The sequence below is a fragment of the Ochotona curzoniae genome, unplaced genomic scaffold (genome assembly GCF_017591425.1).
Source record: "Ochotona curzoniae isolate NIBS_2020 unplaced genomic scaffold, NIBS_Ocur_1.0 contig_3520, whole genome shotgun sequence".
Lineage (NCBI taxonomy): Eukaryota > Metazoa > Chordata > Mammalia > Lagomorpha > Ochotonidae > Ochotona > Ochotona curzoniae.
The window spans coordinates 5972578-5994778 of NW_024465894.1; the positions used below are offsets into that span (position 1 = coordinate 5972578).

The 22201-nt window shown below is 54.3% G+C and overlaps 2 protein-coding genes across 2 annotated transcripts; one reads left to right on the forward strand and one right to left on the reverse strand.

Annotated features, from left to right (window-relative positions):
- Positions 1-830: 830 nt before the first annotated feature.
- Positions 831-10515, reverse strand: SLC2A10 (solute carrier family 2 member 10). The gene is made up of 6 exons (XM_040981230.1): positions 10467-10515; positions 9382-9514; positions 4678-5954; positions 3701-3823; positions 2537-2672; positions 831-909 (listed from the first exon to the last, which is right to left on the reverse strand). The coding sequence occupies exons 1-6, from the start codon at positions 10513-10515 to the stop codon at positions 831-833; spliced, it is 1797 nt and encodes a 598-aa protein (XP_040837164.1).
- A 5201-nt stretch (positions 10516-15716) lies between these two features.
- Positions 15717-17337, forward strand: TP53RK (TP53 regulating kinase). The gene is made up of 2 exons (XM_040981368.1): positions 15717-16083; positions 16754-17337. Exons 1-2 carry the CDS (start codon positions 15810-15812, stop codon positions 17230-17232), a joined length of 753 nt encoding a protein of 250 aa, XP_040837302.1. The 5' UTR covers positions 15717-15809; the 3' UTR covers positions 17233-17337.
- The last annotated feature ends 4864 nt before the right edge of the window (positions 17338-22201 follow it).

The following is a 22201-nucleotide window of genomic DNA, read 5'->3' on the forward strand; positions in this document are numbered from 1 at the left end:
TGGCCATCCTCCTGAAGGGAGAATGGGTTACCCATAATTATCCTCTTCTGCTGATAGTGAAAGTGAGGCTTGAGGGGACAGGTGATACTGAGAGCCCCAGGCCCATGCCCTGCCTGCACTGCTCTGGCTCCTGCTGCTTCCTCACACACTGGATGGTTCCAGAGGTTATCATCTGCACAACTCTAGGATCCTGTCTTTCTTTTCAACAAATCAAAACTGCACAGAGGAGCCTCGTGGGCTCCTGAGAATGCATGTCCTGTCCCCAGCCTTGGGGATTCTACCCCACAGGAGTCAGAACACACCTTGGCAATAAGCTGGTCCAGTCCTCCCCTCATACAGACAGGGGATGCTGAGGCCCTGGGTCACCCAGCAATGACCCCCATGGGATCAGGACTAGAGTCTCCCAGCCTTCAGAGTTGCTGGTGATACATAAATAAATCCTGGCAAGAGAATGTGAGGGGCTGGGCAACGCGGAGACATAAGAGTTGTGCCGCAATCTGATCTAAATGTCCCACCTTCGGGCAGGAAGAGCTGAAGGTGCCTTCAGCTGGATTTTGTGGTGACCTCAAAAATTATGTCCTGCCAGGATCGGTCCCTCCAGGCTGGTAGGGAAAGCAGTGGATCTATGGAATGGGCCCATTATCAATACCGCAGAGGTGTGCCAGGTCTGTGGGCAACCAAGGTAAGATGTCAGGGTCTCAAACTTGCATCCTTTCTCCTCCTGTGAGGCAGAGGCAACTCCCAAAGGACCCTGCTCCCCAGGACTAGAACTCTGGGAAGCGGCAGTCTGCAGGCAGGGATGGTTAGCTGTGTCCTGGGAGGCAGACCCCTCAGGAGGCTACATGGGCCTCGATGCGCCTGTACTGGATGCTGGTGGAGTTCTGCCAGGGGCGGGAGCTCAGGGTGAACCTGCCAAACAGAGAAGGGAGGGGTGAGACAGTGCAAGCCTGAGAGAGGGGAGATGGCAGGGGTCCACCCCGGGCCCTTCCCCAGTCGCATCCTCACTCCCAGCCAGACTCCTCCAACTTCTTGGTGTCAGGTACACTTCTACACTCTCTGGAGCCCAGGGGCTGGCCCATGCTCCCCCATGGGATCCTGTTCCCCTAGAGCCAGCCTGATACACTCCAAGTTGGCTTCCACCTGTCTCTCTGTTCCTTGGTCCCAAAGGCTGGGTCTGGAATCTTCTTCCGAGAAAACCAGCAGCTGGGCAGCTGTCCACTAATGGAGCCCTCAATAGTTAGTCAGACAAGTGGTTGCCCAGCTGATGTTTTTCAGCTGCCCTGGTAGGCAGGTGGGCGAGGCCAGGTTCTGTCCAAAGGGATGTGGTGGCCACCAGCTTAAGGAAGACATCTTCTCCTTGCTCCCCTCTCCTCCTGCAGGAACATGGTGGGTGGGGCCCTTGCGGGCCCCCATCTAGAGTGTCCACTGGCCCACAGAGCACTCTGGCTGGAGGTAGGGCAGCTCAGAGGCTTTCACAACGGACAAGTCCCACGTGGCTTTAGGGGCCAGATTGGTGTGGGGGCAGGAAGCTGTAAGAGTAGTTCCAACTCGGTGCATCTTCTGGAGCTTTCAAGGAGGAGACCAGGCAGTCGGGAGGCGGTGCCTGCACTTACACAGGAGGCAGCCAGAGACTCCTTCCAAGCATGCATCGGACGGAGCACCGGCAGTCCCTTCACCTCCGTCTCCTCGCCCATGTTGTGGACAGCCTGAGGCCTCGGGATGCTGTGAGCTCCCGGCTGCCACTCAGCTGCTCTAATCTCTTACCAAGCCTTCTCCCTGCTTCCTCTGTCCCAGCCGCACTGGGTTCCTTTCTGGTCTGTTGTTAGAATGTTGTGCTTCTCCAAGGTTCTATGGCTTTTAGATTCTGTGGTTTAAGAATCTACCATTGGAGGCCCAGTGCAGTAGTCTAGTGGCTAAAGTCCTCACCTTGCATGTGCTGGGATCCCATATGGGTGCTGGTTCACATCCCGGCTGCTCCACTTCTCACCCAGTTCCCTGCTTATGGCCTGGGAAAGCAGTAGAGGATGGCCCAAAGCCTTGGGACCCTGCACTTGCAGGGGAGACCCAGAAGAAGCTACTGGCTGCTGGCTTCAGATTGGCTCAGCTCTAGCTGTTGGAGCCATTTAGGGAGTAAACCAGCAAATGGAAGATCTTTCTCTCTGTCTCTCCTTCTCTCTGTAAATCTGCCTTTCCAGGAAGAATAAATCTTAACAAACTTCTATTCTAACCTTCCATGATTCCATAATCAAGCAATTCAAGAGTCCCTGTGAGCTGGGCCTTGCAGTCTGTTGTGAAGCTACTGTAGGAAGATGCGAAGTAACTTGAAGAAAGCAGCGTGTGTGTAAAGCCAGCACAGAGCTCACGGGCTCAGGGGGAGGCAGGGAGGCAGGAAGGGAGAGAGGCAGGAGGGGAGAGAGGCAGGAAGGCAGGAAGGATGCTCTTACAAAGCCAGGGAGAACTAAGCTGCTGAGGTGCTATGCCTGGGTTTGATGTGACTGGTTTCCCCCACCCCCGGCCCACGCTGGCCACCCAGTACCGTCTCTTCTGGAACTGCTGGTCTATCTCTGCCAATGACTGGCCTTTTGTCTCAGGAACGAATACGTAGATGAAGCCCAAGCTGAGGACAGCTGTCAGTCCATAGAGCAGGAAGGTCCAGGACAAGCCGATGGCAGCTGGGGAGAGGAGAGTGGGCGTGTGAGTGGGGCCAGGGGCAGGGTCTAGGTCCAGCACTGCAAGTCAGCCCATGGGGACCTGGCACTGCAGCACAGCACATAAAACTGCCACCTGCAACCCCATCATCCCACACAGGCAACTGTTCGAGTCCCAGCTGTTCCACCTTTGATCCAGCTCTCTGCTAAGGTGCCTGGTAAAAGCCGCGGAAGATAACCCAAGTGTTTGGTCTCCTGCACCCACGTGGGAGACCTGGGTGAAGCTCCTGGCTCCTGGCTTCAGCCTGAGCCACTGCTGCTGGAACCACCAAATGGAAGATCTCTCTTTCTGTTCCCCATCTCCCTACAACTCTGAATTGCCAATAAGTAAATAATGCTTTTGAGAGGAGGGTCACCCCACCTGAAGTCCAGACTCTAACCGTTCAACTTGCAGAATGACCAAGATAATCATTTGTAGGAAAGACCATGTGCAATACTCCAAAATCACCCTGAAAATCCCTGAGTGGGTCCTTGGGTGAGCTGGCCGGGGCCTGCCTGGTGTGGTCTCAGTGGTCAGCCCTTAACAAGGGAACAGGTGGACACGCCTATGACCAGTCAGAACACTCCTCTTCAGGTCTTACTAATTCACTGAGAGAAATGTTTCAATTCCGAGAATCTGAAGCTTAAATTTCCTAGGACTGCAGGTGGGACACAGTCATGGCAGGGGAAGTTCTACTACCTACTTGCCCATGGTGTCCCAGGGGTGGCTGTACCTGTGTGGAAGACACTTAGCCACAGTAGGCAATGGCCAATGCCCCCGAGAGTCATGCCCTCGGGCCCTTGTGAATTAGTGTATCTGTCTAGCCCAGCCTCCAGGCACTGTGATTGGCCCTTGGATGGGTCATAAGATCTTGCTGAACCATCTCTGCCAGCTGGGGTGGAAATGAAACCGCCGCATGGGAGGCAGAGTTGAGGGAGTGAGAGATGGCAGCCACGGTGTCGGTGAGTCTGGGGAGGTGGAAGGAACTCAGGGTCAGAACGCGAGGACTTACCGATGAGGTGGAGGAAGGAGAGGCTGATGAGGAGGTTGGTGGCCCAGTTGAAACTGCTGCAGAAGGCAAAGGCTCGGCCCCGGATCTGGGCTGGGTAGATCTCGCTGAGGACAAGCCAGGTCACTAAGATGGAGGGTGGGAGGAGGCTCCTGGGCTCAGGCCGGGCCCTGGGGCCCTACACCAGCCACCCACGACATATAAGCCAGCCCAAGTGTCAGGCTCCTGAGCCCAAGTGCCGCTCTGCTGCTTCCCTAACCATCTGAGGAGTCCCGTAGGCTCCCTCAGGCTTGCTGTGCCCGAGACTGGGGGCCTGCTGAGATGGAACAGTTGCGGGCCAATGGGATGGCTGCTCCCTCCTTCCTTATTACTCTCCTGTGCCTTGAGCCCTCCTGGGGCAGATCCAGGTGTTATGAATCTTAGAGGATTTGAGAGGGTGGGCCTCCTTTGGAGGGAAAAAAAAATGACAGACATAATGCTGGGCCCTGGCCCCAGGAGGCACACAGGCAAGGGTGAAAGTCTTGCAGACTTCAAGGCCCACTACCCAACTTTGGTGCCTTGGTGACCCTGGCTGACCCAGCCCCCCACCACCCTACCAAGCAAAGCAGTAAGCTTTAATGTTACCCGCAGGAAACTTCACTTAGGGGTGGATGCTGCTGAGCAGGCAGCTAAACAACCTCTTAGGAAACCTGCGCCCAATTTCAGAATGCCGGCTTGAGTCCCAGCTGCTCTGCTTCCAAACCAGCTCCCTATCAACCAGTGTGCCTGGGAGGCAGCAGGTGCAACCACATGCGAGGCCCACATGGAGTTCCTGGCCACTGGCCTTGACCTGGCCCAGCCCCAGCTGTTGTAGGCATTCAGGGAGTGAACTAGTGGCTGGAAGAGTGTTCTCTCTCTCTCTCTCTCTTGCTACAATTGTGCATTTTAAATAAGTCTTTAAGAAACAAATGTCAAAGGAAGGAAAAAGAAACCTCACTTACCCGGTCCAAATCCAAACGAGAAGGCGCTCACGAAGGTCATCAGGCAGAACAGCGCCGCCCAGCGGAGCAGTGCGCTCCCTGGGGCGGGGACAGGGGGCGCCAGAGAGGCGGTGCCCACGGCCTGCATGGGCTTGGCTGTGGAGTCCCCAGCACCTGCTCCCAGCTTGGTTTCCTCAATCCTTAGCAGCACTGACTCCCTTTCTGCCTCCTTGGTCCTTGGCAGTGGAGGGGGAGCGGAACCCTGGAGCAGGTCTGAGTCTTCAGGGAGGCTGGTGTGCCTGCTGGCATTGGGCCTGTCCAGGCAGCTTGGGCCCGAGTCCATGGGCACGGCAAAGCTGACAAAACCTATGCCGCTGACCGACAGGGCCATGAGGGCACAGCCAGCGAGCAGCAGGGTCCTGCGGCCGGCACGGTCCACCAGGCCCATGGCAGCAAGGGTCGCTACCACCTTCACCACGCCCAGCCCCACAGAGGCCAACACAGCTGAAGACCCTGCACGGAAGCCGACTGAGTGGAAGATGGTGGAAGCGTAGTATAGCACGTTGGGCTGGCCTGTGAGCTGCTGGAACAGCACCAACCCCAGCCCCACTACGGTCCGGCCTCGCATGTTATCCCGTGCCCTGAAGAGGTCCAGACAGGAGTAGTGAGGCCTCCCCAGCTCCGGCTTGGTGGCCTCCCTTCCTTGGAGTGGGATGAGTGCTTTGTGAGCTGTGGTCTCATTTGTAGCCGCAGCGGGGAGGAAGAGGAGGCTGAGGGACTGTAGGAGAGCGGGTGCCACGGCCCAGCCAAACATGTGCCTCCACCCCCAGGGGGCTCCAGCCAGGGCATAGTTGAGGGCATAGGAGAGCAGGATACCCACGGTGATACCTGCTTCATAGAGAGACACCAGAACCCCCCGCTGCCGCGGCCCCACCAGTTCGGACACATAGATACAGCAGGCCATGGAGGAGAGGGAGATGGCAAAACCCACCGCCGAGCGGCCCAGGACCAGCCAGGCCAGGGAGCGTGCCAGGCCTAGGCTCAGGCTCCCTGCCAGCAGCACCAGGTTGCCTCCAAGGATGGCCTGCTTCCTGCCGTAGCAGTCAATGAAGAAGCCCCCGACCAGCGAGGCGAGCAGAGCGCCTAGGAGCAGACTGCCCACCAGGAGCTCCTGTTCCGCGCAGCTCAGCCCGAAGGCAAGCTGCAGTGGCAGTAGAGCACCCGAGATGACCGCCAGCTCATAGCCAAAGGTCAGGCCGCCCAGCACAGACACGGAGGCACACAGGGGCAGGACGGGTCTGGGACAGGCTGGAAAACAAAAGTGACAGCGGCAGAATTCAGAATGGTTCCTTGTCAGTGTCCTCATCCACCCAGCATCCCATCTGTCCACCCCTCCCTCTGCCTGTCCCTCTATCAACCACTCATCTCTCCATCCATCATGCAACTATACCTATTGAGAGCTGAGCCAGGTCAAAGCCAGGAGCCCAGAATCTAACCTGGGTCTCGCACATGGAAACAGACGCCCAGTTACTGCAGCTTCCCAGGAAAGCTGGGTTAGAAGCGCAGCCAGGACTCAGACCCACGCACCTGCTTCAATATGGGACATGGGTACAACAGTCTTCAGGAATAGATGATTCTGGGTAGAATGAACATTTGCCATTTTTTTTTCTGCCGACCTAAAAATTTTCCTTGTGGGAAGAGTCCCTTTTTCACTGGTAGGGCTGCCACATGTCCTCAGCACCCACACGGAGTATTGGACAGTGGCAAAGCTCTGTAAGCCCCCAGGGAGATCTTGAATCTCAGAGTAGGATCTGTTCCGCCAACGGAGGTGAATTCATTCACGTTTAATGCGATTAAGGGTAAAACTGCTTCTGTCCCTGATCTAGGGGTCTTCCCTTCACTGTCCTCTCAAAATATCTTTTCTCTCCATTTTTGCTTTTGATGGGCCAATGAAGCGTCCTTGGTTCCACTTGGTCCTGCCGATTCGAGTATCACTATCATTTCCGCAGTGACAGAAATTCCTGTGTCTCAGTATAGCATACACAGTCGCTAAGCACTTGTGGATATTTCACGTTGTTCCCACGTAGGTACTTTATTTGAAAGGGAGAGAGATAGAAATATGTACTGTCCATTGATTCAGTCGCCCAGGTGCCGGCAGCACCTGGGAACTCAGTCTCTCATGGGGGTAGAAGGGCCTCAAGTATCTGTATCCTCCCAGGATACACATCAGCAGGAAACTACTTCAGAAGCCGAGCCGGGACTTGAACCCAGGCACTCTGACATGGGATGCCGTCATCACCAGCAGCATCTTAACCCCTGTGCCAAATGCCAGTCCCGCATGTTTCTGGAAGCTTCTAGAATAATCCAGAGCAGCATCTAGCTCAAGAACGCCTGAGATATGTGTTAGATTTACAGAGTGCTTTCTCTAGACCTAGTTCTGCTTTGAGCGCTCAGCTTAATAACTCATTTCATGCTCAGCACAACGCGCAAACCTCTGTGTTATTTACAGATGAGTGAACTGATAAGCCTAGAGGTGCAGATGCCCAAGGTCAAGAGCCGTCTGGGGCTGAATTCAAAGCCAGGCAGCCGGCAACCACAGCTCCCACTGCTCCCCGCTGATTGCGAAACTTGGCACAAGGTGATTTCTCTCCTGAAATTGCTTCTTTCCAAACCTGTTGGGCCATTTTAGTTACAATTTTAGTACATGTGCTACCCACAGGAGCAACACAGGGGCCGTTTTGGTGTGGAGGGAGGAGTTTCAGGACTCATCCTCGCACCTCTGCCTGCCCTTCCTCCCCACACTCCTACCCCGGCATTCTCTGGCAGGTTGGTCTTTCCCTCCTGGCGCTGTCTTCCCTCCGTCAGCCCCACCTCCCTTGGTCCCTGGGTCAAGGGCAAGACGGGATGGAAAGCACAGCATTTGCCTTTTCTTGGGGGTCACCCAACATGACCAAGAGTCCAACCAGGGGTTCAGGTTCTCCAGGAAAACATCCCCAGCAGGCTTGGGCTGCACTGATTTGAGAGAACAACAAAAATGATAGTGAAAGGATGTGGTTGTGGCGACAAGTGTCGCTGACAGAGCACATGCTCCGTGCGCTTCCTGTGCCCTTCTGCCATTCGTCTCCATCATGACCTTAAGGGAAGGGAGTCCTGCCTCCAACAGCCCATTTTACAGATGGGAAAGCCAAGGCACAGTGTATTCTAACAGCCAGGAGGCAACAGGCTTGGGGCTGTGAGGCTGGCCTGCCTGACCCCCAAAGCCCTGTGCTTTGAAGCTTGGCTGCACAGACATTCCAGCCTGAAGGGCCACCTCCTCTTTCCAATAAAAATAAAAGAATAAATCTTAAAAAAAAAAAAAGAAAAGAAAAGAATCCCAGCGTCTCCACTTCCCATCCCATCCAGTTCCCCACTAATACTGTTTGGAAAGCAGGGGAAGATGGCTGGCTCAGGTGCTTGGACCCCTGTCACCCAAGCAGGAGACCCAAACGGAGTTCCAGGCTCTCGGCTTTACTCTGGCCCACACCTGGTTGCTGTGGCTGTTTGAGGAATGAACCAATGCATGGAGGAGCTCTAAGTCAGGGGTGGAGACTACAGCCAGAGTTCCGGGTTTCACCCCAGTTTCTCCTCTTTATAGTTGGTGATCTTGGGGGAACTCACAGGCTCCCCAGGTCAATAATAACTGTTCCTAACACCTCTCTGGGCCAATACCTATTTCACGTCCAGCGCTAGCTCTCACGGGAACACCTAGGGATTCACAAGCACAACTCAAGTCACGCCTCCCACCCACCTCAGCTAAAAGTGCATGTAGCTTTCCCGTCCTTTGCAACAAGGTGTCACCACACCCGCAAAGGCCCCCACAATGACCTGGCCCCTGCTCACCTGTCCGATACTCCTTCGTCCCACTGCCTTGGTCTGGACCATACCTGCTCATTCCTGCCCCAGGACCTTGGCACTGGCTGTTTCTGCCTGCTGGGCACCCTTCCCCCCAGATCTCAGCTAATCGAGACTCTAGCTTGGATGCCTCCTGCCCTCCTTCCTGGAGAACCTCCGCCTGCTAGCCCGGCGCCCTTGCCTTATCAACCTCTGAAATGACCTGATTCATTTGCTTGTTTATCCAGCTCTCAACTGGAATGCCAGCTCCATGAGTGAGAAGATTCTGATTATTTTGTTCACCGCTGAGTCCCCAGCTCCTAAACCAAGAACTGGTGTACAATAGGTGCTTAATAAACAACAGCTGGATCATCCAATCAGGCTTCTGAATCCAGAGAGGAAAGCTGAAGCCCCGGTCCCCTGTGTTAACACACCAGTCTGAGCCCCTCCCGCCGGTCTGGCCTGGGGTCTCCTCAGCCCCTGGCCTGCGCCCCCAGAGACTGGAGTTTTGTGCCTTAAATTCTGGGTTGCCTCCTGGGGCAGGAGAGGTGCCTGGGGCAGCCGCGCCTTTTCTCCAATTCTTCCCGGGAGGAGTCGGGAATGCTTCCCCGCGGTGAAGGCAGGAAGACCTGGCCCTGGGCTGGCGCTCATAAGCGCGGGGACCCAGCCGCACCCACCGGGCGCCACTTCTCTCCAGCAGAACCGAGGGGAAGTGGGTGCCGGCCTCGCATTCCCAGACCCAGGGCCGCTACCCACGGGGCCAGCGCCACTCCATGGCGGATCCTGTCCCGGGCCGTGCGGAGGCCAGGGGTGGCGGGGGCTCCCCGCGGGCAACCCTGAGCGTTCCGGACTTACCCGTGGCACGCATCGTCGGGCCGGAGTCCCCGCCGGGGCCGTGCCACAAACTTTGCTGCCCGCCTCTGCCCTGCGTCCGGATCTCCGCGCCAGCGGCGCCGCTGCCACGTCCGCCGGCCCAGGCCCCCGGTGCCTGGAGGCGGGACGCCAGGAGCGGGGACCGCCCCGCAGGCCCTGGTCTGGCCCGGACCCGCCCGCTACCCTCCCCTGTCCCCGCGGGCCGTTTTGCAGAGCCGTTAACCTCGCCCCAAGCGCGGGATGCCGCACCCTGGTCTCTTCGCGGGGAGCAGACCCCTAGTTCTCCGGTTCCTGGGGTCCAATACTCCTTCGGGCCTCCCCAGCCTGAGTACCCTCGCCTGCGGGCGCCCGCGCTCACACACCCACATCTAACCTGCTTGAGCCGCTCATACACGGTCCAACACATTCAGCCTCCGTTTGTTCCACGTGCCAGGGGCCACGCTAGGCTTGAGGTTGACCAGAGAGCAGGTCAGACGGGTTTTTTGTTTTTTTTTTTTTTCATTCTTGTGGAGGTTTCCTTCTGGAAGAGGTGAGCAGAACGATGCCAAGCAGGCTGTGCTCTGACAGCAGAGGGACAAGGGGGTGGCCTGGGGTGAGGGGCTCAGCTCCAGAACCACAGAAGAGAAGCCAAAGTTGGGGGGGCTTTAGGGCAGACAGGCGAAGGGGGTCCCAGGAGGGGCTGGCAAGGGTGGGCTCACATCAGATCTCGGGAGGCCAGAGTGGGGGAGGTGGGTTTCACTGCAGGTGACTGGAGAAGTTAGGTAAGGATGGTGCAGCGGGTCTCCGGGGAAGGGAAGGAGATCAGAGCTAGAAAGGATCTAGACATCTGACTTGGCCTGGGGCATAGGAGATGTTCAGTGAGCGCCCCGCGGACGAGCGCCCCGCGGACGAGCGCCCCGTGGACAAGCGCCCCGCGGACGTACTTGGGCAGATGGACACGAGCCTGGGCTTCTGCTGTGACTCAGCCAAAACACGTGTGTGTGCAAGCGCAGCACCCACACAGGCACAGGCTTATTCAGCCGCTCAGCTCAGTGTGCACCTATGGCCATTCCACCCCACAGCGTTACCGATGCCACCATGCTCACCCCAGTCCCACAGGTGGAAACACTGCATCATCATGCCAGCAGGGCTGGTGGGTCGTGGACCCAGACAGGCATTTCAGCAAAGAGGCAGCGTCAACCAGCCCTCAGAACAAGGCACTCCAGAACAGCTTGGAAAGGAACAGCAGGCTTACATGATGGACTTGTGACTGCTGTTGAAGGACCACGTTATTGTAAAAATGTAGGCAGAAATGGTGAGGGGTAGTTATGGGGAGGGTGGAAGGGGAACTCCCTGAGCTTATGGAACTGTATCATGAAAAATCAAAATTTAAAAAAACTTAGGATCTTTCTCTCAGCCCACCTTACACCCCTTTGTCTAATTTCTATCTGTTGCATGTATCACTGATTCGATATATGAATATCTTTTTCAAGACAAAAGCAACAATAAAACTCTTCATTAACATTGCAATGCATGGCACCTTTAAGAAAAACATTTGTTAAAATGATACATATTTGGAGCAAGAAACCTAAAAAAACCCAAAAATATCTATATTTTGGTATCTTCCTACACTAGCTTTGATTTCTTCATTTCTTTTCATAAACCTTTACTGAGGTATACAATTAGTAAATGAAATATCGCACATAAAGTGCACAGTTGATCCATTTCACATATGAATATATCTGCCAAGCTGTCATCACTCCAGAATAAGAAATGTCTATTATCACTAATGTGTTATACGTCCAATTTATCCCATCTTCCCCATTAAGACGAAGCTCTGTAAATGTGGATGTTTTCAGTCTCTTTCCTGCTCTTCTGCATCTCTCGTCTTGGGGATCTGGATCAAGGTTTAGAACCACCCCCAGCACACAGCAGTTGCTCTGTCAGCACCCGCTGTTGAAGGAGATTTGCTTTCCGCTCATCTGCCCAAGCAGCCAGCGAATAAGGTCTCCTGAGTTTTGTTTCTCAAACTCTGCCATTAAAAAGAACTTAAATCAGGGGCTGCAGATTCAGATGCCAAGAGGTCCCAGTACCAAACAGCCGTCACACATGATCATAAATGTGAGGGGAACGGGGCATAGGCAGAGTGCTCTGGTGAGGTCTGTGGCAAAGCCAAGGCTGGACAGGCAGAGCTGGAGCCAGCGAGCCACAGCCAGCTGCCTGGGTCGCCTGGGCCGCCTGAGCCGCTGCTGGATCACAGCCATGCCTGCTCATGAACAGGAATTCACACTGACCTTTGTACCGCAGGAGCAGAGTTGAGGGGCTGGCGGTGTGGCACAGTGAGTAAGGTTGCCGCCTGCAGTGCCAGCATCCCATATGGATGCCGGTTTAGGTCCTGGCCACTCTGCTTCTGATCCAGTTCCCTGCTAATGCGTTTGGGAAAGCAGCAAAAGATTGTTAACACAGAGGTTCTGGATGACGCTCTGGGCTCTGGGCTCCTGGCTTTGGATCAGCTCAGCTCTGGCTGTGGTAGTCATTTGGGGAGTGAACCAGCAGATGAAAAACTTCTCCCTCTCTCCCTCTCTTTCCTTCTGTAATTCTGCCTTTCAAATAAATAAGTAAATCTCTCTTTTAAAAAATACAGAGCAGAGTTGAGTTGTAAACAGGAAGAGGCAAAGTCTGAAATACATGCCGCCTGGAAGTTGACTTATCTGAACTAGAGGAAGCTGCCCTCTGCTGTCTGCTCCCCAGCTGCAGGCGGAGGCTGCTGGACCCTGTCCTGACCTTCTGTGTAGGCACGGGCAGCAACTTGAGCCATGCTTGCTGCCTGTCAGGGTCTGCACAGTGGAGTCCAGGCACTCCATCTTAACTGCAGGCTCACAGGTTCACCACCTGCTCCCTGTCTTCCCCTCTCCCCTGCACCGCTGGGATCTGTAGAGTGGAGTGTGGCAATCATTGCTCTAAAGGAACACATACAACTGAGGCAGAGCTCAGCAACTTGTCTCCAGGTAGTTCCTGGGTTTGTTTTGTTTTAATTGAAGATAGGGCCTGGGGCAATGGCTCAACTGGCCAATCCTCCCCTTGCCAGGATCCCATATGGGCGCTGTTCATGTCTCAGCTGCTCCACTTCCCATCCAGCTCCCTGCTTCTGGCCTGGGAAAGCAGTCGAGGATGGCCCAAAGCCTTGGGACCCTGCACCCACATGGGAGACCTGGAAGAGGCTCCTGGCTCCTGTCTTTAGATCATCTCAGTTCCCTCCATTGTGGCCATTTGGGGAGTGAACCAGCAGATGGAAGATGTTTCTCTCTGTCTTTCCTTCTCTCTGTAAATCTGCCTTTCCAATAAAAATAAATCCTTTTTAAAATTGAAGATAGACATCACTTAAGAAAAAAAACAAGAGTGTTGGCAAAAACACCTCTGAAATTGGCTGCATTCCAGAAGTCACCAGGATCCATATTAGACTGAGCACATGGGGAACAGGCAGCCTTGGCAAAGCTTCCAAGTATACTCAGACGTCAGAGAGACCAGGGTGTTGGAAGGAGAGACTTCCGTTCCCCTCTATGTTTGCACCAGTTAGCTGGTGACAATTGTAAAGGAACCCCACACAACCTCAGGAGCATACAATGCTGTTTATCTATTTCTCAGGGGCTATGGGGTTTGCGCACATTTCTGCAGGGTGGCTGCTTCACTCACTTACATACAAATTGGCTATGTCCCACGTATCTATTACCCTGGTGGCCAGGATACTTTGAGTTGCAAGAACCGGAGGTCTATGGCAAAGTGTTGTAAGTGGAAAAGAAACAGATGCTTCATATGTATTAAAAGTTCCTTCAGGCACGGCTGGATCCATGCTAGTGACACCACTAGCACTCTGGAATCCTCTCTCTCCATCAAGGGCCACCTGGCATTCAATTTTAATAAGTACTTGCTAGGAATTGTGTTATAGGGACTATCATATCCAGATGTGAGGATACAATGCAGTGTGCATCTCTACTTCCACATCAAAGATGAACTCCCAATGAAATAGTTAAATATATCTTGACAGTAGGATGCTAGACTCTGCCTTTGTCCATGCCTACAATATCAGGATACATTTAAATGGCAGAATGATAGACTTATGACTGTTTTTGAAGGACCATAATATTGTGACAATATAGGAAAAATCAGTGGGAGGAGGGGAGATGGGAAAACCCAGAGCCTATGGAACTGTATCATTAAATTAATAATAATAATTTTAAAAAGTACTTGCTAAACTAGTGCTGACCCCTTCTGAAACTCAGAGAAATGTGATGGGTTGATGCATCACACAGCATCCCGGGCGCTTGTGGTCCCTTCCCCAGAGCTGAGCCCAGGTCTATCCTCCTCGCTTCATTAATCGAGTCTGAAAATGCCAGCTTGCTCAGTCCTCCAGCTTCTTGCACAGCTCACACAGACATCCAGGCCAGCTGTGGCCAGGATCCTGCAGGAGTTGGTAGAAAGGGGGTTCCAACAAGGGGCTGTCTCCCAAACACAGGGAGGTGTGCAAGGAGTCATGCCTCTCCCCTTCAGCTAGATACCTTTATGCCATCATAGAATAAGGGAGCTCTGGCAGCCACTTTGTGACCACCAGGAAACAGACATAGGCCTGGCATGGCTTGCTGAGGCTGGTGGGTGGATGGATGGACAGAGCCTGGACCCCGGGTCTACCTCTGAAAATCATGAGATAGCAAATGAGTTTACTGTTCATTCTAATTGATTCAATAGGCTAATGAATTACTTACAGCTAAAAATATCAAACTGTACCTATTAATTGTCCCCCAAATTCATCCTATTCTGCTTCCTGTTGTGGCAACATGCCCCCCTCCTTCAAAAGCCCCATTCCTCCCCAAGCTTCCGGCTGAGCCCAGGTTTGCCCTGTCAGATTCCCCCGCCTCCTTTGTGGTGGGGACCGTAAGACCAAACTCTGCCCACGGGATCAAGGTCTGGCCAGTAGGATGTGAGTGGGAACGATGTGTGCCATGCCAGGTCAAGTCCTTCGCTCCCTGGTCCTTACTTATTGTCTGCCCCCCTTCTTCTCACTGAGTGGAGAGGTTGACAGGTGCTACGGGCTCAAAGAAGGAAGCAGTGCTAGTGGGAGAGTATGACTGTCGTTGCCATTACTTGACAGACACTCATGTTTAAGCCACTCTGTTTCAGTCGCTTCGTTACAGTAGCTTATCAATGTCTCCTGCACACAGCAGTTCCCTGGAGGTTTAAGTCACCTGGCCGAGCTGCTGGCCCTTGTCCAGGCCAGCCTTGCTGTGTGTTTGTGCACCTGACCATGCCTCCCAGTGAGCTGAAGCCTTTCCAAGCCTGGGAAAGTCAGTCAGGGCTAAGGTGTAGGGAGGCGGGATATATTTGCACAGAACTGTAAGAAGGCACAAGACTGAAAAGCTGGTTTGGCTGGTGAACCAAATGTTAAAGAAAGATGCTTCCAGAAGCACACGGACTGCAGCAACGCCTGGATCAGCCTGTTTCCTGCAGTGCTTTATAGCAGAAAGCAAGGCAACTGCAAAAAGAAATAAAAACGTAGCAACAAGGAACTGGCCCTGTAGGATGTGCTAGCTCTAGGTGTTCCAATAAGGAAGACTGTCCAAGCAAAATAACACGTTATCATCTCATTTCTGTTGGGGAACCACTTCACAATGACATGTGTTTGTGTGCACATTGTATAAAAACGCCTGGAGGGGCCAGCAAGGGGGCTGTACAGGTAAAGCCGGCATCACATATGGGCACCGTTCCACTTCCAAACCGGCTCGCTGCAAGTGAGCCTGCGAAAACAGCAGAAAACGGCCCAAGTCCCTGGGTCCCTGCCACTTATGTGGGAGGCTAGAAGAACTTCCTGGCTCCTGGCATCAGCCTGGCCTAGCCCTGGCCATTGCTGCCATTTGGGGAATAGATCAGTAGATCGAAGATCTCTCTGTGTCGCTTTCTTTCCCTGTTCCGAAAAGACGCTGCCGCCTGGCGGCAAAGCTTTCCAGGTTTCTCCACAGCGACTCCGGAGAGGAGCCAAAAAAAAAAAAAGTTGTTGTTTTTTTCTCTTTTCCCGAATGTAGCAGAACTTTTCCAGAAAGAGTCGCATAACTGGGAGATAGACACCCACCTTCCCTCCTCCTTCTACCTCTAAGACGCCCAAGGTTTCCGGAAAGAGCCGTGGAGTTGGAAGACCAGCTTCCCGAGACTTGCCGAGCGTTTACGGAGATAGCCGAAGGGCTGGGGGCGGAGTCATAAGAACTGATCTCGACCGGCCCCAGAGAGGAGGAGCCAGAAGGCGGAACTGTTTCCTCGTGGCGGAAGTTTTGGAGGTGGGGTCGCCAGGGTGGCGGAAGACACCGGAGGGTTTTCGGGCCGAAAGGAAGGAAGCAAGCATCGCAGGCATTTCCGGAGGGAGCGGAAGTGCCGGCCGGTGTGTCATGGCGGCGCCCGTCTCGGAGAGTGCCGAGGAACCGGCGGCGGAAGCCGAGGCGCTGGCCGCGGCCCAGGAGCGGAGCCGCCGGTTCCTGAGCGGCCTGGAGCTGGTGAAGCAGGGCGCCGAGGCGCGCGTGTTCCGCGGCCGCTTCCAGGGCCGCGCGGCCGTGGTGAAGCAGCGCTTCCCCAAGGGCTACCGACACCCGGCGCTGGAGGCGCGGCTCGGCCGGCGGCGGACGGTGCAGGAGGCCCGCGCGCTGCTGCGCTGCCGCCGGGCAGGTGAGACGGGCGCCGGCCGGGCCTCGGGGGCCGCGAGGTGGGCACGTCCGGCTCAGGCTCGGTTCGCCGCCTGTGCGGCCATCAGCTCCGAGTCCGTGCGGTTGCTGACCTCGCTGCTGCCTGCGCGGCGAGTGGCAGGTTGCACGACCTCGCTCAGTTATGTGGTCGTCAGAGCGTCCTGTGTGCCACCACGGGCCGGGAGAGGGGAAGTGGCCTTGGCCGAGGTTGCCCGGCTTGTGAGGGCTCGCCCCCTATCAACGTCTGCCTTTCTCCGCACCAGCTGAGGACCCAGCCCATGGCCAGGTGCTGGGCCAGGTGGAGCGCTTGTGGGGCACGAGCTGGTCTGGAGTTACCCGTGTCCTCGAGTTCTCGGTGATGCAGGTTCCGCGCGGCCGGGATCTCGGCTGCCTTGTGTACTGGCCAGTCCCAAAGGATAGCTGGGGGAGGAAGCCTTGGTTGGGGTTCCCACCCTGAGCTGTGCGGTGGTCTCAGGCATGAGCCAGAGAATATTTCAGAGTTTACCATTTCCTGTAGCATTCCGAAGGTTCCCCCCACCTCCAAAATAAGTAGGTAGAGGCTGAGAAATTTGGTCAGTCTTTTAAAATCAAGTCTATGTTTCAAAAAAAAAAAAAAAAGGAATCCAGCCCAGTAAGCACTTTGTTGGTTGCAGGCATATCTGCCCCCGTTGTTTTCTTTGTGGACTATGCATCCAACATCCTGTATATGGAAGAAATCGAAGGCTCAGTGACCGTTCGAGATTATATCCAGGCCACCATGGACGCTGAGAAGGCCCCTGAGAGCCTCTCCGGCTTAGCCAGAACCATGGGGCAGGTTCTGGCTCGGATGCACGACCAAGACCTCATCCACGGGGACCTCACCACCTCCAACATGCTCCTGAAGCCGCCGGTGGAGCAGCTGCGCGTGGTGCTCATAGACTTCGGTCTGAGTTTCGTTTCGGGGCTTCCGGAGGACAAGGGGGTCGACCTGTACGTGCTGGAGAAGGCCTTCCTGAGCACGCACCCCCACACCGAGGCCGTGTTCGACGCTTTCCTCAAGAGCTACTCGGCCTCCTCCCGCAAGGCCGGGCCGGTGCTGCGGAAGCTGGATGAAGTGCGCCTGAGGGGCAGAAAGAGGTCCATGGTCGGGTAGAAGCGCGGGGGCGGCAGCCGCACGCAGCAAAGGCTTTTTTAAAGATGAATTTGACTTGTACAAATAGGTGATAAGACCTAAATAAATATGTTGAGATATTTTTAAGCAGTGTGTGTGATCCTGCTTGTGACGCGTGGTTACCTGCAGCTGACTCTTCCCAAGAGCCTCGATAACCTGTTCCAGGCAGAGCTTTTTTTAAGATGTGTGTTGGAAAGGCAGTTACAGGGAAAAGGAGAGACAGAGATCTTCCATCCGCTGGTTCCCTCCTCAAACGGCTGCAATGGCCGGAGCTGGGCTGATCCAAAGCCAAGAGTTTCTTCCAGGTTTCCCATAAGGATTTGGGGTCCTGAGGACTTAGACTAGCTTCCGCTGCATTCCCAGGCCATGAGCAGGGAGCTAGATGGGAAGTGGTGTGCCCGGACTAGAGTCGGCACCCAGATAGAATGCCAGTCCCAAAGGGGAGGTTTATCTGGCTTTGCCATGCCAGCCCCAGGCCTGGGTGTTGCATGTGTATCTAGGAATGGGCATAAAGACAGCTGCCTCCTTCAGTGGCGTGCCAGCTCCAGTTGCTTGCCAGGGTTGCTCCTAGGAGCCAGTGGTGGTGGCTCCAGTCCTGGGCTCTGACCTCTGTTGGAAACCTGGCCTGTCTTCCTGGCTGTGGCCCCTGTGCCTGAGACGTGAGCCAGTGCATGGCAGTGCACCAGCTGTTTGACTCCAGCTCTCCGCTGCTCAAAAAATTTAAAATCAACCTTGGGCCGGCACTGTGACGTTGCAGACGTAAGCCTCTGCCTACCCTGCCAACATCCCAAAAGGGATGCTCATTCAAGGCGCAGCAACTTCATTTCTGATCCAGCTACCTGCTTATGGCCTGGGAAAGTCCCTGGGCCCTTGCACCTGTGTGGGAGAAACAGAAGAAGCTCCTGGCTTCAGGCCAGCTCAGCTCTGGCCATTGCAGCTATGTGGGCTGTGAACCTATAGTTGAAAGTTGCAGCCTTTCCAATAATAAAAAAAAAAAAATTAAGAAGAATTCCAGTTTGTTTGATTCAGCATATATCCATCAGTGCAAATGCTACGTAACTTCCATTTTCTGTTTTTAAAAAAGAACCACTAATGAAATTGACAGCATTTCAGAACTATCCAGGCCACTTGGACAGAACCCTTGTACACACTGAGACTCTGGGTTGATATGGGTGGCGGGTCCTTGTACCTGGGTGCTGGAACATGTGGAAAGTTGTGATTTCCCCCTTTGTCTCTCCCCTCCCCCCAGGAACAACAAGAAAAAATAGCAAATTTGGAAGCAATGACTTCACTCAATTTTCCCTAAACCCCGATCTCTCACACCCTAATCTGCCATGTAATCATAATTTTAAAAAGAAAATTTATTAAAAAAAAAAAAAACCACCTTGCTCTAGTGGATTGAGCATTCTAGTGGGATCAGGGCCACTTCTGTTTTCTTTCACCACAGTCTGCTCAGCTGCCCTGCCCACGTGTGCCCAGTGGCCAGGAAGGCATGGAAGCGTCCCTCCCTGGTAGGGTGACTGGTAAAGGAGAGAATTCAGTTGCCTCTCGCTGTGTTAGCGCGCTGGGTCTGATGGTTCTAAGGTGGGTACTGTCTTCAGCAGATGGGGAACCTGGCTGGAAGGGAGTCCGCCTGCCCCGGCTGAGCAGGACGAAGCTTTATGAGGCACCCGCTCCCCAGTTCCTGTGCTGATCTTTATGGATGCTGGGCATGACCCATCTCTGTGTTAGGATAATGTGGATGCACTTATGGTATTCCTGAATAACTCTTAAGGGCCAGAGGAATTGGAAATCATTATTATTATTATTTTAGATTTATTTTATAAATCAGAAATACAGAGAGGAGGAAAGACAGAGAAGATCTCATGTCTGTTGATTACTCCGCAACAGTCAGAACTGCGCTGATACAAAGCCAGGAGCCTCTTCCAGGTCTCCCACATGGGTGCAGGGTCCCAAGGCTTTGGGCTGTTCTTGACTGCTTTCCCAGGCCACAAGCAGGGAGCTGGATGGGAAGCGGGGACACCGAGATTAGAACCTGTGCCCATATGGGATCCCGGCATGTGTGAGGCAAGGACTTCAGCCACTAGGCTACTGCACTGGGCCCTAATTTTTTCTTTTTCATAAATTTACTTTTATTAGAAGAGCAGAGTTACAGAGAAAGGAAAGGCAGAAGGCTTCCATCTGAAGGTTTACTCCCCAGATGGCCACTATAGCCAGACCTGAGCTTCCTTCAGGCCTCCCCAGGACCTGGGCCATCCTCCACTGCCAGCAGGGAGCTGGATGTGGAGCAGCCAGGACTTGAACCAGCACCCCTGGCAGTGATTTTTTTCAGTTGATAGGCTCAACTTGACTGAGAAGGCGCATGCTTCAGTTTCTTCATTTGCCCTGTAAGCCTTAATACCTCATGGGACAATTGACTGGTGGATCCGTGCGTGTGGGCATAAGTCAGCAAGTCCCTACCGCACTGTGCCTGGCACTGCCAATCACCTGATGGGTGTCGTGAGTCCCCTTCCTGCAGTGGTGAGTACAGCTATGAAGGAGAACCAGAAACACAAGAGATGGGGGAGGGAGGTTGTGCCCTGCAGAAGGAGGAGCATCCTTGCAGGGCAGCTCCTGGGCTCCGAGCTCCTGGCTTCTGATCAGCGCAGTTCTGGCCATTTCATCCGCTTGGGGAGTGACTCATTGAATGGAACATCTTCCTCTCTGTCTCTCCTTCTTTCTGTACATCTGACTTTTCAAAATAAATAAATAAATCTTTAAAAAAAAGTGCCCGGCGAGTGCCATCCAGGGCACTCAGCTGCTGGGTGGATTTGGGAACACCTGTGTTAGTGAAGGTATGCAGGGTGTAATCTATTGAAGGTAGAAAAGTGAACCCTACTCTTAATCTTGGTTACAGTAAGATTGTTTTTACTGAAGCAGCCTTTCCACTGCAGTTTGCGAATTGACTTTGAAGTGGTTACATTGAAACCTTCACCTTGATCTTTGAGTTGCCTGGTGCTCTCTCACGTTGTTATAGTTGCTGGCCTCACCCTGGTCCTAACCTAGCTGTCTCCTCTGGCCGGGGCTGATACAGGACCCTGTGCTCTACCAGGCGTCTGCCCAGATCTGCTCTTGGGAAGCTAGGCGTCTGTCTGCTGCAGTCCAGGCTCTGTGCCGCCCGGGACTGTGGCTCTGCTTCTCCACCAGAGGTCGCAAGTGACCATCATTGGCTGGGCAAGCCGCTAAAGGGGGAGCTCGCCATCTCCTTTTCTTCTCTTCCCATTCCTCTCCTTTCTCCTCCCTCAGTTTCTTCTCAACTCCCTGCCCCCCTTCATTCCCTCCCTTCTTCTCTCACAGCTTTGAAGTTGCCCTTGAAGTTGCCCCTACGTGAGCGGAGCAGACATTGTATCCACCACTCTCCAGCAATGAACCAGATGTGTCTTACTTTCTTCATTCTGCTCTCTCAATTCTTCACTTGTTCCCTGGCTAGGTCCTGTGTGCAGCTCTGTGCTGGAGGGGACCACCCTGGGCCCCTGTGTCCTCCCCATTCACTACCACCACCACACCCCCCTGAGCTCAGCCAAGCTGCTCTTAAAGCGGCCTGCTTGCTCAATTTCCCGCGTCTTCCCTGGAGGGCCGCTTTCACAGCCAGATCGTGTTAATTCTCAGAAGTGCGATGGCCTCCATCCCACACCATGTTGCTTACAGCGGCAGGGTCCGGGGCTCCTTCCCCAGCCCTCAGAGCCTCTGCGTTGTGCCTGTGAAATGCAGTGACTGTGGCACCCGCCTTAGGGAGCTGCTGTAACTATTTATCCAGCTCAGCTGGTGTGAGGAGCGCAGGTGCTTGTCCAGGTGTTTATTCGCAGAAAGGAAACAGCAGGAGACCTGAGAGGCAGCCCCAGCAGAGCTGTATGCAGCTTTCATGTCCCTTCCGGGATGTCAGCCCTGATGGGCCACCCCTGGAAGGAACAGTGCCGAACCCTGGAGGTATATCGCGGATGGCTCTCGCTGCCTCTGAGGCAGGCCGTCCTTTGGGAAGGGCATATGGGTCCTGTATCCGCGAGCTGAGTAGCCTAGCCCATGTATGGAGTGGACCCCAGTGCCTGGCATCTCAGAACAATGAGATTGTTATTGTTAGAGACTGGCAAATGGGCAATTATAACACAGCATCCTTTGTTCCACTTGTCAGCTGGGGATGGAAGTGCATGGCTGGGCTGTGAACCTGCTTTTCTATCACGTTCCCAGGTGATGCGATACTGCCATTGTGAGCAGGTGCATCACGAGGAAGGTGGGACAGTGATGCGGGGAGGACAAGGCACAGCAGCTATCTGCTGCAAGCACACACCCATTTCACAGAGGCAGGAATCAAGGCTCCGAGACTCCAGGCAGCTGTCCCAGGATTGTAGCCCACAGTGTGGCTTCCAGAGCCTTCATTTGTACAGGTGTTTGTTGGGGGAAAGATTGCTCTATCTTGGGGAAGGCCAGAATAGTCCCTCAGTGGCAAGACAGCGAGGATGACATTGGTGAAAGAGCTTGCTTCTTGGAGAAGGCTTGAGGGCTGTGTGAGCCTACCCCCTGCCCTGATCGCAGTGCCTCCCTCTTGACTGTTTCTGCTTCTCAGTGCCATGGTGGAACTAGAGTCAGCAGCCACCTAGACACCGAGGCCACCTCTCAAGGGAGAGTGGATGGGAGGAAGAGGCAGGGAGAGAAGGGAACAGAGATGAGTTGTCCTCAGTCTTACTGCCCCCCACCCTGCTTCCCACCCAAGTTTCTTTAAAGCCTAAGCCATGGGCCCGGCATGATAGACTAGAGGCTAAATTCTCACCATGTGTGCGCCAGGATTCCGTATAGGCACCGGTTCATGTCCTAGCTGCTCCACTTCCCACCCAGCTCCCTGCTTGTGGTGCAGGAAAGCAGTGGAGGATGGCCTAAAGCCTTGGGACCCTGCACCCACGTGGGCGACCTGGACAGG